Source organism: Candoia aspera, chromosome 3 (assembly GCF_035149785.1).
Source record: "Candoia aspera isolate rCanAsp1 chromosome 3, rCanAsp1.hap2, whole genome shotgun sequence".
NCBI lineage: Eukaryota > Metazoa > Chordata > Lepidosauria > Squamata > Boidae > Candoia > Candoia aspera.
The window spans coordinates 31,526,795-31,545,749 of NC_086155.1; the positions used below are offsets into that span (position 1 = coordinate 31,526,795).

The 18,955-nt window shown below is 37.5% G+C and overlaps 1 protein-coding gene across 3 annotated transcripts in view; it reads right to left on the reverse strand.

The window, feature by feature from the left end:
• Positions 1-4,930: 4,930 nt before the first annotated feature.
• TOX2 (TOX high mobility group box family member 2) overlaps positions 4,931-18,955 on the reverse strand; it is a 259,168-nt gene continuing 245,143 nt past the window's right edge. For all 3 annotated transcript variants that reach the window (XM_063297236.1, XM_063297234.1, XM_063297235.1), the window contains 2 exons: positions 17,651-17,781; positions 4,931-6,069 (listed from right to left, as the gene is read on the reverse strand). In XM_063297236.1, coding sequence (XP_063153306.1) covers positions 6,033-6,069; positions 17,651-17,781 — 168 coding nt within the window. In that variant the 3' untranslated portion in view covers positions 4,931-6,032. The remainder of the gene's footprint in view (positions 6,070-17,650; positions 17,782-18,955) is intronic.

Genomic DNA, 18,955 nt, shown 5'->3' on the forward strand with positions numbered 1-18,955 from the left:
AGATGCAAGGCCATTAACACAAGGATGTACCAAAATGGCTTGTGGTTGGAAACTTTGATTATGGTATTGTGTGTACCTTCACTGAAGAAAAACCTCTAAATAGAAGGTTCTGCATATGGTAAGAACATCTTTCTGTATGTGCACTTAGAAGCTGATCTAAAAGACTCCCAACATTCTTTTACCCAATCACAGATGGCAAAATAGCAAATCAAGCAGCAATTTCAGCAATTTTCAGTGGGGAGTAACAAAATATGTTACTTGTGGGTCACATGAAATTAGTCATGTTGCAAACTAGCCTTTCTCAACTTGATACCTTCCAGATGTGCTGGATTGGAACTATAGCTCCAAGAATTGTCAGTACATCTGGATGACCTCAAGTTGTCCAAGGCTGTTTTAAGCCTTCTCCCAATACACCTCCTAATTACTTGGCATATAACAGGTTAATAATCATTTTTTGAAAGAAGATTATGTGAAATGCAATAATCTAGCCATGTAAATGGGAAATAATAGCTTTTCTTAATAAAACAGTTGATCTGGAGGTAAAGTATTCACACATGTTCAGCTACTAATAATCTGGTGTATAGAAAAGTAAAGTACTTCAAATGGTTTTATGGTGAAATTTAATAATAACAAACAATACTGATCCATAGGATCCCTCCTTCCACCCCCAAAAAGGGAAGAAACTGCATCTAATGTAGAAGTTACTTAATGAGAGAAAATTTCAAAACATGCTTGTGACCCAATGTGTTCTATATGAATCTTGTAGCACTGAATTCAGATATCAAGATGAATCTGTGAGAATATAGGTTGCTAGTTGCTCCCAAGATATTCTTAGAATATACCTACTAGTTTCCAGGAAAAGAACTGAACCAAGTCAATCTATTTGAAGACAGAGACATTCAATTCTTATTTATATCTCAAGATGAACCATGAACGTTTCCTTTGCAAGAAACTCTTAAAACCATTTCCATTGATCTGTTTGCATGACAACAGTTTAACAACACACATTGTGTCTATAATGTATAACCATGTTGATATTCTTATCCAAAACATTATTTTCTATGGAGAAGAGGTCTCACATCTCAGGAGGATCAAATATTATTTTTTTCCATTACAAAACAGCAAATAATAATGCTTTCTGTCTCTTAAGTGGAAATGGAGAAATGTATACAGGAAATTCAGCTTAATCTCCTGGATTACTCATCAACATTTGGTGCCATGGTATCCTATTAATTGGGAAATGTTAAATTTGTTGCAGTCATTTCTGGAGGGAAGTGTCAAAAAGTTATGCTGAGACCGTGGTGAACTTTCCCATGGCTTATAAATGCCACAAGATCTGATCTCTACTATTCTAGCATGTTTGAAACTGATTGGTAAAGATTTTAAAAATGTGGGCCTGACATATTGCCCAGTTTTATCTCTCAATTTCATCAAATCTGAGGGACACCAAAATGATGGCTCTTGTTTGAAAATATGAGAGGAAAAAAAGCCATGAAATGTTAGAGATAAAATCGGAACCTCTTGTCTAAGGGACTGATAATTCTGATTATACACAGGCTGTATTGGAAGTATTTGCACTGTACTTAAAGGTCAACTTCATGACTTGAAGACAAAAGATATTGGACATGGTTTTCAGATGTCCAAGTGGCATTAGTGACTGGCTTTAAGGATTTTTACTAGCTTTAGTTGGTTAGCTGATGTATGGTAGGCATGGACAAGGAGCAGGGTCTTTTTACTAGTGGCATCAGTTTTGTGGAACTTCTTTAAAGTAAAGGCTTCCAGATGGCTTTTTTAAATCCGTTTGATTGTGTCTGATTCTTGGAGACTGCCTGGACAAGCCCCTGCAGTTTTCTTGGCAAGGTTTTTCAAAAGCGGTTTGCCATTGCCTCCTTCCTAGGGCTGAGAGGGAGTGACTGGCCCAAGGCCACCCAGCTGGCTTTATGCCTAAGGCAGGACTAGAACTCACAGTCTCCCAGTTTCTAGCCTGATGCCTTAACTCCATCAAACTGGCTCTCCTGGAACCTGAGCTTTTATACAATTTTTTTAGAAGTCTGGTGGGATACTGTCTTTTTTTCCCCTTTAATAGTTAATTGGCTGCTTTTGCTGACCTCATGCCACAGCCAGACTATCTTTTATTTTACTATTTTACTCACTGCCTTTTCTTTAACCCTTCACTGAGGCCATTTTGACAAGCAGATCACAGACCATCCATTTCTTTTTTTATAAAAAGTAATAATTGCGACTAAGCAGGATTGTTCATCCAATCCTCCACATGTAGAAAAGACATTGCATATTACTTTAGGTATGTAACAGAAACAGTGGTGTGTAAGTACTACTCAAGCATACGAATCTAGGAAATGTCAAGATCAGTCATCAGTTAAGTGGTCTGGTTTGGTCATGTTTGGGGACAAAACTTTATTGACAAATCTGCATATTCATATTTTAAAAAACAGAGGACTAGGCTCATATCCCTGCCATCAGGGCTGGCTCTAGGCTAACTGAGTAGGCACTGGTCTAAGGGGTGCCAAATTTTAGGGGGCGCCAAAATAAAAAAGGCTTCTGAAAAACACAATAAAAAAGTGAAAAGCAGTAATGGTGCACTCTGTGAAATAGTGCATCCACTTGAGGGTTAAATATAATTTCAGTGTAAAGAGGGTGAAAATGTCCTAGAAAAAAAAATGTCTGGGGCAGAAAATCTTAAGTGTAAAGCTCAAAAACTCAAAAGAAGAAAAGAAACAAGAGGATGCCTTTTTGAATTTCCTAACAAAATCAGATGAGCCAAACCATTGGGGATGCCAGAATATGACTGCCTAGGGAGCCAAAATGTCTAGAGCCAGCCATGCCTGCCATGCTGAATGAAGTTCAGTTGAAGTTGAAAGACATTAACGAGCAAATCAAACTTTTTAAAAAACTGTGGAAAGTAGTACTTATCCAGTTCCCTAACAGCAACCCCCCTCCCCACCTCCTGATATTGTTATTTTGTTTTCTTAAAAAGGAAAATGCAGAAATATTATTCTCATGTCAAAAGCTTGAGAAGAGAAACATTGATTTTATGTCAGGATGAGGACACAGTCTGAGCCATTAATGAACAAAAATAGCTCCAACTTAGTGTCATATCTAAGGCTACACTTGTATATTTGCTTACCTGGAAGTAAGTCCAACAAAGTTGATGGAATTTGCTTCTGTGTGTCAGTCTGTACCTACGACATGACTATCAAAAGCAGTTTTCACGCAGATGCAGATAAATATGTCTATGGAGAGATAATAGAACTGCAACAGAGAGATCCTTTCTTTCTTATTCTTGAAGTCTGCACCATCAGTCCCAAACTTGAGATTAAAGATCAACCCATTGTAAAAAGCATGATGTGTTGCATTTTGGATTCCCTTACCTAGAAGTTAGTTTCTCCATGGACCTGCCCATATGCAAAAACTCCAGATTCCCAGGCAAGATTATTGTATGCACAATGGAGGAACAGTGAAATTCCCACAATGGAGGAATGGATTGTAAAGATATCAGAATTGGCAGAAATGGCAAAACTGGCCTGTTTGGTCAGGGATAAAACAACAAGTACTTTTATAAAAGACTAGAAAACTTTTATGGACTTTTTGCTGAAAATGGAAAAAAGTGAAGGAATGATTTATGGTTTTGATGCTTGAAAAACGACTAAATACGGGGCTGAAGAGATTTTTGTAATACCAAGAGGGAGGAAGGATAATGCATTTGTTTATAACTGTTGAAAAGAAGGTCAGAAGCTCCCCTTTTTTTTCTTTAATCATTTTTTTTATTCTGCTTTGCTTTTTGCACTTTCTTCTTTCTCTTTATTTCCTTCTAATTTTTCTTCATATTTTTTCTTTAGTTCCTTTTTATTTATGTAAAAATTCTTAATAAAAGTTACATATATGTTTACATAAATAAAATATAAATATAAATACATATTTATATTTATATACAGTATATATAAAACTGGTGTTGGAGGAAAATTCTGAGAGTGCCTTGGACTGCAAGATCAAACCAGTCCATCCTCCAGGAAATAAAGCCAGACTGCTCACTTGAGGGAATGATATTAAAGGCAAAACTGAAGTACTTTGGCCACATAATGAGAAGACAGGACACCCTGGAGAAGATGCTGATGCTAGGGAGAGTGGAGGGCAAAAGGAAGAGGGGCCCACCAAGGGCAAGGTGGATGGATGATATTCTAGAGGTGACGGACTCGTTCCTGGGGGAGCTGGGGGTGTTGACAACCAACAGGAAGCTCTGGCTGGGCTGGTCCATGAAGAGTTGGAAGCGACTAAACGAATAAACAACAACAATATATAAAACACCAGGTTCCTCAATTCCATCATCTCCTTCAGGAAAGCTAAGAGCTTCAGTGGTGGATAGTATTCTTGCAGAAGTGTATCATGAGTCCATGAGTGTATGTATCATCAGGTAATTAAAATAGCAATCCTAACTTAGCCAAAATTTATGCATTAAAGGGTGCTTAACTCTTCATTAAAGCCTATAGTTATTGTCCAGAGCCCTACGCATGACACACACAAGAATTCCTGATTAAGCAGATACATCTCAGTGGACAGATTCTAGTCCATTAAAACTTATGCTGGAGTAAATATATTAGCATTTAAGATGTTCTGGGCAATTCTGTGTTTGTGCTGAAGCAGGTTCCCCCGTGTATTTTGAAACAAAGAGCAGCTCTGTAAATGCATCCCCTCTGTGCATCCTAAATCCTCCATTAAAGAGGACAGCATGTGCTTTATGAGCAAAGACACTCCATGTGTGCACAGACCCTCCCAGAACCATTGAACTGCTGCAAATAATACAGGTCCTTCTGCTGGAGGCACATGTCACAAGACTTCCACTGGTGAGAAAGGGCTGCACAGAGTGATCCCTTTGTGTGTCCCACAAAAGAATGTGACACCTTTGATTCTGCTTTTCTTATGTTTTATTATAAAGAAAGGTAAGATAAGCATTGTGAGTCAAAATGTGCAGGTACTGTAAACAGCACCACAAAGAAAATAAAAAATAATTAAAAAAAAAAACAACCATGGAAAACGCACTTTTCATAAACTGTAATTCTGCTTTCTAATTTTTTCATAAATAGACAAAAATCCTTGTCAGCAATTTTAAATAGATGGACATATGGCTGAAAAAAATATAATAATGCCATATAACATGGATATAAATTGTCCATTTCTTGCTGTACAAATAATAGAAACGAGTTTGGCAGGGTTTTTTTTTTCATTTGTCTTTTTATACACATCTCCATTCTATGTATAACTAAAAAAATGTGCTACAATTAATATAAAATGCTTTTACTATAAAGTAAACTACTATTTTTTCCACAAAAGAATCTTAAAGATGTCTTTAGCACAGTTCTAAAACATTTAAGTAAGCTACTTACAACTATCCAACAAATTATATTTTTCATGGTCTTTTCTTTCACATTGTTTCCTTCTCATATTTGCACTTCTGCTTCCCAGCTACTCTGTCCACCCATCCTCCAAACAATAGGTTTGTTTTCATTTTGAATTTTAATTCTTTGCCAGACATTCAAGGCCTTTTGCATGTACAATATTCACACAGACTTCACATTTGTCTTGCACAAAGTTTAGTGCCATTTAGCAAGTCATCAAAAGAGCGTCTCCTCCTGCTGAGCCAAGCCTAATGCCTCTGAGTGCTGTGCCATAGTCTGTGCTGAATCTAAAAAGCAGTTCGCTAGGAAAATGGTCCTTAGCTAAGCTGGTAGCAAGCGAGAAAGTTGCGTGCGGGATGGGGTGATCCTTTGTAAATTTTGCTCTTTTATGATCTATGCATGGTTGGCTTCCACATACAGTAGACTTCTGAGAAAAAAGAGGAAGGAAAGGAGGAGGAAGAAGACAGAAAAAAAGAAAGGGACAGGCTGCTCTCAGAATCAAGATATGAAGCCATGCTCTCTTTTCCATGTGACTTGCTTGATGCCCACCTGGGTAGCCTGTATCACAGACTCACTTAAGGGTCCTTCCTTTTCACCTTTGCAGAATGGAGATGTCAGGGCTTAAGTGAGGTAGAGTGACTTGTCCCTTGGCAGCATGCTGTAAGAGGAAGAAAAAAAAAGAGGATGTGAGAGTGTGGCAGGACGCTAAAAAAACATCATAGCAACCATCAGGCTAGCAGGCATCCATGTGTTTGTTGTACCTGCACATTGCGAGGCCCAGACTGTAAAGAGATCAGTAGGGAAGTTAAAACAACTTGCCTTTCTCTGCTTGAAATTCATCCTTATCTGAACACCCCAAATTATAACCCCCCCACACATATACATATAATAAAGCAGACACACTGATAGCGAGCAAGCCTGTGGCTCTGCATGGCTTATCATACTGCTCCGGAATATTAGGCAATGGCACTATGGGAACAGCCTCATAAGGAACAAGCACAACAACTGCTTACAGGTATGATTAGCTCCTTAGCCTATCTGGAGGCAGCTGACTCAGCTGGGAGCACTGCAATTGAAAAGCACCAAAGCCCTGGGTGCTATTCAGACATTATACCACTGATACTGCCTATTACCACAGAGATAAGATCAATTATAATTTCATTGCCAATCTTAATCATAGCTGGGCATGGGCTATGACTGGGAATGAATAGAGTGACTGGCCGGCCAAGTATCAGCCAGCCTTCACCTTTTTGAGCAGCAGTGGACAGTGGTGGATATTGCTTCTGTTCCAATGCCCAAATGGCACCCCAGATATCAAGGCGTTTGCAGCTGTTGCTTTTAGCAGCCTGTTGGACCAGCCAGAGCACACAACTGGCATTCCTGGTGAATTGCCATCCCTGTATTAAACTGTTAACCAGGCTTTGTTATTTTTGATTTGTTTCACAAACTGGCCTTTACACACCATCTGACTGGAAACACAATTCTAGGTGGTGCATCATTCTTTGGGTGTTAATCCTCAAAAATTACAGCCCGAAGATAGCAGATCAGTGATAGGGGACATAGTTTACATGCATAAAGTTCCAGGCTGAATTCCTGGCATTTACCGGGGGGAGGGGGGATCTCTGAAAACTTGGGAGCTGCTGTCAATCAGGTAGTCAATACTGAGCTAAATGAAGCGACTTGAAATGTGCAAGTCTTACATTTCATCAATAACAAAACATTGTTTCCATTGTCTAGAGTTTGGCAGTACCTATTCTTATAGTTGACATCCCTGGCCCAGCTAAATCTTCATATGCAAACTGTGGACGTGCACTTTTAGCTATTATATTGTGCTCTGTTGTATAATCTGTCTAAATAATTCACTGTTGTTATACTTAACTGAGACTAGCATTGGGCTGCAACTTTAAGAGAAAAAAAATAATATAGTGATTATACCTCTAAATCCATTCCAAACTCTGGCCTCTGATGGGCTGCTATACCTCCTAGTCATGTGTTAAAATGATAGACAAACCTTAGTATCAGAGTTGTAAGGGCCCATTTAGGCCATTGCATCTAGCTCCCTGCTCAGTGTGGAAATGCATGTTAAAGCACCCCAACCTTTGCTTCAACACATCCAGTGAAAATGATCACCACCCTTGGTATTCTGTTCCACTTTCAGATTGCTCTTCCATTCCTAATACTCAGCTGAAATCTGCCTTAACTTGAAACCATTATTCTGTTTCTGCATCCTGGGACAGTAAGAACAGATCTTAAGTGCTTTTGCTTTACACTGCACCTGGCACAAGTTATCATAGCCTCCCTCAATAGTTCTTCAAGGCTACCTATGCACAGTTCCCTCTGTCTCTTTTTGTAGGATTCAGGTTCCACTCTCCAGATCATCCTGCCTATTCTTTGCTCTGATTCAGTTCAAATCCTTTTTAAAGCATGGTGCTCAGCGCTGGATGGCAGTACTCAAGGTAGAATCTGACCAATGTAGAACAGAGTGTCTGGGAAGCATAGTTGTATTTTTTTTTAATCTGTTCAATTGTGTCCAATTCTCATAGACTGCCTGGACATCTCTCTGGGGTTTTCTTGGCAAGGTTTTTTGGAAGTAGTTTCCCATTGCCTCCTTCCTAGAGCTGAGAGAAAATGACCGGCCAAAGTCACCCAGCTGGCTTTGTGCCCAAGGCGGGACTAGAACTCATTGTCTCCCGGTTTCTAGCCTGGTGCCTTAACCACTACACCACACTGGCTCCCATAGTTGTATTAGTTCAGACAAAAATTGGCTTCCTTTTTGCAGCCATTGTGTTGTTCCTCTTAGTGACAGTTATGAGAAAGTTACAGTGAATGATCAAATGAACTCTGCCCCTCTTCCCCCACCCCCCTAAGTTTGGTACACTTAGCAGTGTTGTCTCAGCTTGCCTGTTCTTAATAACAACCATTTTCTCTCTCCTTTCAGCTTCCACAAGTTCTAGCAACAAAAAGCCTGGTCTGCCATCTTAGACATCTTAAGTTTGACTAGTACAGACTAATTCTGATTATTCTTTTATAAAAGAGGTGATGAATGGCTCCACCATTACCGCTAATAAAACTATGCAGATTCCATGTCATTTTTTTTAAATTTAAAAAAAAATCCCACAAACCCATTCACAATTTTTCAGATGAAAAGTTGCCATCATTGTATTTCATAAACAAATGAATAATTTTGCCTCATTGGGATCTAGGAAGGACTGATCCAAGTGGGAATCTGGGTTGAAGCAACTTTTGTTCAGTGTCATGACAGATATGCCTTAATCACAAACAGAGCAGGCTAGAGTCTTGCGTTTTAGAGGGGGGGAAAGTATATACAGTATGTGTGGGGATACTAAACATTTTGCCACCAACTTATTTCGCTGGACTCTCCCAGCCCCAAATGCTTTTCTCCAGAACTAAATTTTTATGGTAAAAGTAGACTATAGGGAGAAAAGTGACTACAGAAAGGTAAGAGATGAAAGAGGTTGCCTCATCTGTATATCCTTTTCCCATTAAAAACTGAGCAGCTCTACTTCTTTTTATGTGCCTGTAGCTGGTCCATATTTAAATGAAGAGATCAATGACCAATACGAATTTCTGCCCTCTGTTGTGGAATGAAGATAGTATATTAGAGCATTTCATTGATACACCTGTTTGTCAATGGTATCAGCAATCTATGGCATCCATCACTCTCTGTCTCATAATTCATTTATCTGTCCTTTTTATAATCTGCACTTAGCATGTTCTATCTTCCTACCCTTAGCAAAGATTTAATATGTACATGAATAGCAAAGTCCTCTAGTACTAAAACATTAATTTTATAAACTACTTTCCCAACGCATTATGGATATTGTTATAAATAATTTAATCTCAACTAAGTGCATTTTCCCATGTTTTATATTTGCTTCCCCCCCCCCCAAGGTATTTCTTCACTTACTCAAGCGATTTGGAAGATTATATAATTTGGAATGCACCTTCTAATCTCCCACGTGAATGAGTATGGTCTGTTTTTGTTTGGACAAACTGGCTTTATGCAAGTCAGCAAATATGTGTGGCTTGCTTCACAGCCTTAACACACAGTTCAGGCTATTTATTCCAGAGTTCTCTCATGGCTGCTCTGCACTCAAATGTCAGCCCTTCAAAGTAGGCCTGGTCAAAAAACAGACAGTCATTCCAGAAATGCTTTTTATTGTTGTAGGGTAGAATAATAGAATCTTGAGAGAGACTGTCACAGTTTCTTCTACCCCATGTTATATGAAAAAGAATCAAGGTGGGATTATTTTGAGTTTCTATTTCACACATTCCTCTTTGCCAGGACTGTAATCTTTTTTAAAAATTACCCTTTAATGGTTCACTCTTTCCTTCCCCATTCCCAAGGCCAGGTCTATATTTCTTTACATAAAGGGTTTAACAAATATAGCCTAAGTTGCAAAGTTGTATTAAAATATCCAGCCAGTGGATCTTTAATATTGGCAATAAGCCTAATATCTTTTAAACCAATGATGAATAACATTGAAAACAGCAATAGCAATAGCTTTAAATAGAGAAAAGCAATCACAAGTATTATTCCAGTGAGCATCATTTTAGCAAAATAACAATTCATGGTGTTCTCCAATTCAGATTTGCCCAAGGGCCTGAGGCTGCTGGAATTCTGGCAAGGAACAAGATAGCAAAGGGAAGCTACATTGTGTTGCACAGAATGACATCAAGCATCATCTCTGCCCATGCATTCAGAAGATTCTGCAAAGCAAAAGTTTGCCCCACCTTTCACAGCTAATGTGGTCCTTGTTTGGCTGGCAACATCCAGACAGTTTCATAGGCCTGGGGTGCCTCAGTTTCCAACAGGTACACAGTTGTCCACATTTGTGTTTGTATGTGAAAAGTTAAGATGATGGCTGCAACCACACCATCGAAGCCCCTCCTCTTTTTACGTCAGGGGCAGGGGCAGCACACATAAAATGAGGCAGGGCTTTGACTACAGAGTTGCTGTCATCATCTTTATTTTTTGTCCTCCCTATGCAGAAGCCCTTGATCAGGTGGATCAGAGTAGCCTAATTTTGCTTTATTAAGTAGTGCGTTGCATTTTGCTTAGTTTAGAAAATCCTTCTTTTCCAAAATTTCATAGTAAGTAAAAAGAACATTGAAAATTATGGAGGCTACAGTGGAATGTCTGAATGATTTAAAACAGACATTGCAAAGATATGCACAAGAGCACATTTAGATATTACTGTATAACAACATGAAATCACAGCTGCCAGTTCTTTAGCTGGTGTTGGACTTCATTTGCATCAAGTTCTTCCCAATAACTTAGGAAGTCGTAATATATTGGCGTAGTATTTGTGTGGATCCAAGCAGTGTGGCCTTTTGAAACTGACAGATGGAAATTTTGTCAATGTGCAGATTTTCTAAGTACTGTCCAAGGTTTTTTGGTATGGCACCCAGTGTGTTGATAACCACTGGGACCACCACTGCTGGTTTATGCCATAATCTTTCAGCTTTGGTTTCAGATCTTGATACTTATAATCTCCAATTCTTTGTCTTCTATTCTACTATCCCCTGGTATTGTAATATCAATTATCTACACTTTCTTTTCAACTAGTTAAATCTGGTGAGTTATGTGCCAGAACTTTATCAGTTTGTATTTGGAAATCCCACACTATTTTTACCTGCTCATTTTCTACATTTTCAACTATATGTTCCCACCAATTTTTCATTTCTGGTGGATGATAATTTTTATAGTTGTTCTAGTGAATCATTTTGGTGACTGCATTATGTCCTTGTTTATAGTAAGTTTGTGCAATCTTCTTGCACAAGCTTAGTATACGATCCATTGTTTCTTCTGCTTCTTTGCACAGTCTGCACTTTGAATCATTTGATGATTTTTCAGTTCTGGCCTTGATTGCATTAGTTTGAATACCTTGCTCCTGAGCAACCAAAATCAAGCCTTCAGTTTCTTTATTTTAATGTTCCAGTTGTAAGCCATTGTCAGGTTTTATCTGCATCCACGTTACCCTCGATCTTTTGTAGAAATTGACCATATAGTACTTTTCCTTGCCAGCATTCTGTTCATGTTTTTATTACATTATTTTGATATTCACATTTTGTTTCCTGTACACTGAGTTCTTAACTTGCACCAGTGCTTGTTCTTGACTATCTTTTACATAATCAGCCAATGCATGCTTTTCCTCTTCAACAGTTTGTTTGACTTGAAGTAAACCTCTGCCTCCATTTCTGCGGGGCAGGTATAATCTATTAATATTACTATGGGGATGTGATGCATAGTGAATAATCATGAATTTTTTTGTTTTTTGGTCCAAACTGTCCAGTTCAGCTTCTGTCCAGTTAATAATTATATAACAGGTATAACAGCTATGGCCCAGATATTGATGGCTTTGTTGGTGTTTCCACCATTCAGTTTTGTCTTTAACAGTTTTCTCACTCTTTCAATGTATTCTTTACTGGTCACATTTTTAACTTTTCTGTGCTTAATGTTAACCAACTGTAAAATGCCCAGATATTTGTAGGCTTCATCCTGATGGCGACTGATGGTTTGGCCATTCAGCATTTCAATTCCGTTACTGTTTGTGATTTTACCCTGATTTATTGCTGCCATAGCACATTTCTCTAGGTCAAATTCCACTGCTATATCTGTGCTAAAAATTCTTACAGTATTTGTCAATGACTGGATTTTGATTTCTAATTTTCCATAAAGCTTCAGATCATCCATATTAAACAAATGTTTCATTAACATTTTTTGCTTTTTGTAGCCAAGTTTTATTTTTTTCAAAATCACTAGTAATGTAGATCATAGTAATGACACATAATAAGGGTGATAATGAGTCACTCTGGAAGATGCCTCTCCTAATGTTGATAAGCCCATATTTTTCATTTCCAACCAATTCCGTCTTCCACAGCTTATTTTTTTGATAAAGGTTCTAACGTTTTTGCTGACACCAATTGTTTCCAAACATTTAATGATCCAACTGTGTGGTAATGAATGAAACGCCCTTTTTATAATCAACCCAGATCATATGTAAATCATTTATTATTATTATATTATTATTATTAATTTCCCCACATTTGGCCACACATGATGGTGCCATTGTCATACATTTCCCCACTCTGTTTGCAAATGGCAATTATGCTGATCAGTGGTGGGAAAATTAAACCAATTTCCATCTTCCTTCCTTCCTTGACAGGTTTTCTACTGCCTGAAACCACAGGGACTCAGCTTATAGAATCCATTCATGTTGCTGAATGGATCACCTTGCCTGCAACATGTTATCCTGTAAAAGAAACTGTGATCAGCTGCTGAACAAAGTTTCCCTTTTGGCATATAATGCCCAAAACAACTGGGTATGAAGAGACCTGACAGATTGCCTTTGCGGAAGTATTGTCAAGGGCTATCTTTGTCCATGAACTTAGTAGATTTACTTATGGATGGGCTTTCTTTGAAAAGGTACATCCGCTCTAGAAGGTTCTCCCCCCAAATTCATCAGGTTCATACTAAAAATATACTTTATGAATTTATTGAAGATTGTCTCTTTATCTGGGTGTTCCCTGGATATAATGGATGAATTATTATTCTCTTAATGAAGTTGTTTTATATTGTTTTTATTTATTGCATTTTTGTCATTGCATCATACTCTCTTAATAATAACTCATTAATAATTTATTAAACTTGTAGGCTGCCTGACCCACAACAACTCTGGGCAGCTCATAACAATCAAACAAAGAAATTACGTTACTCTTAACTGAGTACATAGGAAGCAATATAAAGATATATTAAATAAAGGAACAAAATGGGTAGGAGGGGCAGTATATTGTTTGTATGTATGTGAATGCTATGTGTGTATAAATACCCTGTGGCAACTACAGTGTAAAGTTTACCTCTAATTTTCACAGAAACCAACAGCAGGTAAGCATACAGTAAGCCCTTTAAATTGTATTGATCACTTCATTTCATACACAATGGAGTAGCCAATCCAGGACTGCCAGTGAACTGCTGCTGAGAATTCTGGCTCCAAATTTACCCATGTGAAATACAGGTTGGCAAACATGTGTTGGTCACATTCAATTGTTATATTTATAAGTGCTGATTCACTCTTTAGATCTGTGTATTAAAAAAAATGAATGTGTAGTGTTACTTCAAGCATCTATCCTTGCAAACTAAGTAAATATATACTGCTATGCACCAAAACACAAACAGACTTATTTTGGAAGCAGACTGGATTTAGTAACTTTAGCAACATGGTGTAACCTTCCTGTATGAGGAAAATAGGAAATGAGAGTCAAGCTGCCATTGGTAACAATTATTTCTTGAGCAGCAATATATTATCTCCAATTATTGAATTAAACTACATTGTACAAAGGCAATAATTCTCCTAGAATTCCCACCCAAAATATTCTATTTCCATGTATCTTGATAACTAAGGTCTAACGCTTCTGTCTGTATGTGATGAGTTCAACAAGCAATAAATTCAAACAAACAAAGGATGTGTCCAGGGAAAACATGTGATACAGACCAAGGATGCATAACTATTTCTGGGTTTTGGGTTGCACTTGAATTACGAACTAAATAATGCATGCCAAAAATGAGCAGGTGGGACCCTGGCAAAAAATAAATTTGATTTCATTGCATTACTATTTAAATTACAATAAAAATAAAATTTATATGAAGTATTTAGTAACTTTCCCTTCCATTACTATAAAAACTTACAATATGGTAAGAATTTCTGGAGGTTTCTAGAGGCTATGCCAAGATTTCGGGGATGGCATTCATCCCTGGTTTTTCAGATTGGGCACTTCTGATGCAGGCAACCAGAGATGGAATCATGGTAAAAATTATGCAACCTACCATAAGACTCTTGCTGGATTTTTTTTTTTGATTACTACAAGAGCTACTATAATTTAATATATTGATCTCCTGTCATTCTCTGCATAATCTGCATGATTTAAATATTATTATCTTGAAATATAAGATACAATCAAGGTATCTAACATTTTCTCTGTGCCAAAGACATGAAATGTGAGACTTTTGATCATGAATGGCAAGAGCCACTCTGCAAACAAACTAACTGGTTGCTTGACTGCTAGAAATCTGACTTTGGTCGAGCCTTCCCAAAACCAGTGAATAGCCGCAGTGGCTGGAAATTATGGGAATTACAGTGCAACAGGTTAGGAATGTCTACTTTATTTCCTTACACTTCTATTGCCTATTGCATTTGTATTTCACTGGCATATTCCAACACTCTTTAGTATTCAAAGTTTAAATAATCCAATTTAAAGTTTTTATTCTTTTTATATTAAATTACATAGTGAAACTATGCTGAAGCAAGGATTCTGATGACATAATCTCCAGTCCAGGTGATTTACTTTCCAAACCTGCATTTTGGAGACATATTTGTGAGCCTATTATGCAACAGTTTTAAATCAGCCTGTTTTACTGCAGACCAAAATACAGATAAGAAAATGAGATTACATACAATGGAAATGGCAACAGTCACTAATATATTACTTGAAATTCTTTACTTGTTCTTTATTTAAAAAAAGAGAAGAACTTCTGACTGTCAAAATATTATTTATTCTACAGTCAGTTCCACATAGGTAAATGTTGCAGGAAGGATCTAGATTAGCACAAAGCCATGGCAACAGAACTTCAGCAAGTCTTAAATACTGGGTTTGCAACACATTTAATCTGGACCCCTGAATTTGCCATATTATTTCAATTTGCCAGAGGTCTTTTTTTGGGGGGGGGGCTTCTTAGTGGGAACATTGAAAGATGCTTGGTCTCTAATGTGTTGGGCATAGGTTGTCTTACTGCAGTAAATAAGATCACAATTTCCTACTTTTCTCTTGGAAATAAACAAACACTTTCCTACCACACCAGCATAATAGTCCATATATGTTCTAATGCTGGAGACAGGAAAGCACACACATTTAATAATGCACAAGAAAAGAAAATGCAGGTACTATAATGGAACAGGAGCAACCTGGGAAAGGTTGCATGTCTGACATAAACATGGCAGGTATGTTATCACCAGCATCAGCTCTAAGCAAGAGTTCTTTCCAGTAACGTAACCTAAGAATTTGGGAACTTCATAGATTAACTTGGAACCTTAATCTTACATATGAAGATTTAATATTAAAAAATGTGGTGAAGTGATAGGGAGAAGAGATTAAACCTGAAAATCAATGTGCTAGATTTTAAACAAATGTCAAAACATCACAAATCTACCCAAAGTTTACAAATTCCTTTCTATAAGGTAACATTTGCCAAGTTTGATTCATTTATTTTAAAAAGGAAGCACTCATTTGATTATTTTTAAATGTTCAACATTTGAGAATGGGTACTCAGCATCTTTCTAATTCAACAGTCTCCGTCTAAATAGTCTAAATACTAGCTACTGTAACTTCAGAGAAATCTGGTTTCCATGTAGTTCCAAGTTGTCTGAAACCACAGCCAGCAAAGAAATAAATAATTTCAAAACAGACAGCAGTACTCCCAAGGTAGCTGAAACTGCAACTTTTCAGGGTTTGCCTGGCAGCTGTGTGGGCTCAGGAAAATACACGTTTGAATTAAGAAAGCTGCGATAGGATGGTAAGAGAGCAGTGACAGATGGTTATGCCCTGTGGCCACCTCTTTAACTCAGTGCCACTTCCTGAACAGCTTCTTAACTCAAATTTGCTGGGTGCAGATGCATCTCCCAGGGATCCATCCTGCTACCTACTTTTTTTTCCCTTTTGAAGATTGGGGGCCTTTTGCCTCTCTTTTGAGCTTAAAGATGTTTCTGAGTTCCAGGGCACCTTCTACATCTCTTGTTTCAGGTTGTCACTCTCATTCACTGAGCTTTCTCTTTCATTTGATCCTCTACATTATGGACAGTTGCTTTCTCTGTCAGTTTCTGTTGTACTGCTTTCTTCGCTTGATCAAAGAAATCTTCATCCTCCCTTAGGATGTATACTCCCTGAAGTATGGCCACTCACAAATCCAATCCTTAATCTTCTTCTTCAAGCACTACTTTAAGTTTATACTTGCTGCAAGTATATGCCAGGTTGCTTTTAGGTGGGAAAACAAATATGCCACAAGAGTTTCTGACACAAATACAGAGTCATTTCTGTTAATAGTTACTTCTGTTCCTTAGATGAGCTTCAGTAGAAATACTTATTTCTTCTTATTCTCTTCTCAGAGTCTCAAGCTAGCAAACTCACATTGTTTCCCTAGAAACTGATTGTGTAATATGGTTCCCTAGAAATGTACTGTGTATCTAAATCAGGGTTTCTCAACCAGGGTTCCGTGAGAGGTGACTAGGGGTTCCCTGGGAGATCACGATTTTAAAAATTATTTCAAATTCGGGCAACTTCACATTACAGAGGTAAGTTTCATTCTTTATCTTTAGTTTAAGAACACTGTTAATGCATATATACAGGCCTATACACGAAACAAATATAATAATTTTGTAACTTCTGGCCTAAATTTGACCCTGAATGTGCAGGGGTTACCTGAGGACTGAAAAATATTTCAAGGGTTCCTCCAGGGTCAAAAGGCTGAGAAAGGCTGATCTAAATATACAATTTTGACTATTAGTTAGTACATAGATCGCGGATACAACCATACTATGTGAATTACATGAGAGATACTGGCCAACAGCATCTTACCTGCACTGTAGAATTATTGTCATGATATCATAAATGGGGGTAAGTTAATGCTTCTGATTAACCATTTTGGCTTATATAACAGTACATATGAAGAGGGAAGCTTTATGCAGGACGAGTGAGAGGCTGAAGCCAGTTGAAAGTAAAGAAGGGGTAGAGTTTCCTTTATAAATTAACCCATCTTCTATCTGTCCCCTGTTGTTATTCAGCCCTGTCACTCAGACTTCATCAGACCATCTTCCTGCCTAAGATGCATGACTATGTACAACAGATAAATTATTAGTAGCATATAAGAAAGAAAGTTAAAACTAAAGTCTGAGGTTTCTGTTAAATTAAATCTGGGTCATTTTACTCTGAAAATCCATGCAATTGTTTTGGGAACAAGGTAGGTTTCTTTCTTAGAAATGCAAAATATAAATAAAAGCACTCATGTTCAAAGGAAACATGAATGTTTTTGGAACATATTGCTTTGATTACTTCATTATTCTCTCTTCTTGACCTTAAATGACAAATGACTGTGTTTCCAATTGTACAAATAAATGCAGTTTAGAGGCCCTCTAAACAAGTTGTAGTTTCTTATTTTGTTTACTGGCCTGCAATGGTTAATCCCACACTCTCTGCTGGAGTAATCGTTGTCCCAGTCAGTATTTCCTGGAGGGTTCGATGCACCAGGTGATCGTGGTCCAACACTGTTCTGAAACTCGGATGAAATATGTGAAAAATCCTAAGTATGGAAGACAAGAACAGAAGATAGAAAAGTTAGAGACCTAGATATTGGCAGAACAATTTGGTTTTATATATAACCATTTCAAGGAAACATTCAAAACGGGAAAATCCCAGATGAGCCAAGTATTTAAATACGCTGATATGTGAACAACTGTGAAAGTGCTCAAGAACCTTTATTTCAGATTATTTATTCTGTAAAGCAATCTGCTCCTTTTCCCCTTATTCTAGCTTTACAAACTGATGTTCTGAAAAAAAAATCATCCCATGTTTATTGTCCATTATATGCATAAGAATGAATATTTTTGCCTTTATCATTTTTTTCTTTGCAGTCATAGCCTTTTTTCCCACATGAAATGCATCTCTCATGGCTGCAATATATTAAAATAGCTGATTATAAGAGGACACGGCAAGGAAAATCTCTACAAGCATTGTGTTTTTAACTGGTGGTTCCCAAAAACTTGAGAGTCAGCCCAAGTGAAATATTGTTGCAGTTATTGCCCGAATCAAGCCTTCTGAAATCTGTACCCTCCAGATGGGCTATGACTGCTGGTGACTTGGCACTCTGGGAATAGTGGTCCCAGTATATCTGGAAGCATCAGTCTGGGGAAGGCTGACAGAATAACAACAACTAAATTTACATCCCAGCTATACTCCTGGAGGAAATAAAGATTTTCAAAAATGGTCAATATACAACAATCAAGGAAACCTTAAAACAGGGCAATCATAAGATTTAGAAAAGATGTTCTACACAAATTTAGCTTGATAGAGCCAATGATGGAAAACATCCTTATTTGACTTATTCCTGATTTGACTTATTCGGAATTCAACTTCCCAGTGAATAGTCCACAACTCGTTTTGATTTAAATTACTACATGACAATTTCCCACAATAATAAATAAATAATGGAAATAGGTATACAAAATAAATAAATAACAGATATCAAATATTTTTATATATGTTTTTGCATACCAATCCTCACCTAGTTACAAAAGGTAAGTTAGGGGCTATCAAAAACATGGATCATGTTTGCAGGCAACAGTAATTATAATTGATTCTGTATACTATCCATTCTCTTACCACTACGTACTGATAACAAATCCATATTTTAGTATGGGGCAGGCAATTTTTGTTTGGCTGGAAGGTGGAATTATAATCCCATTTAAAAACAGTCT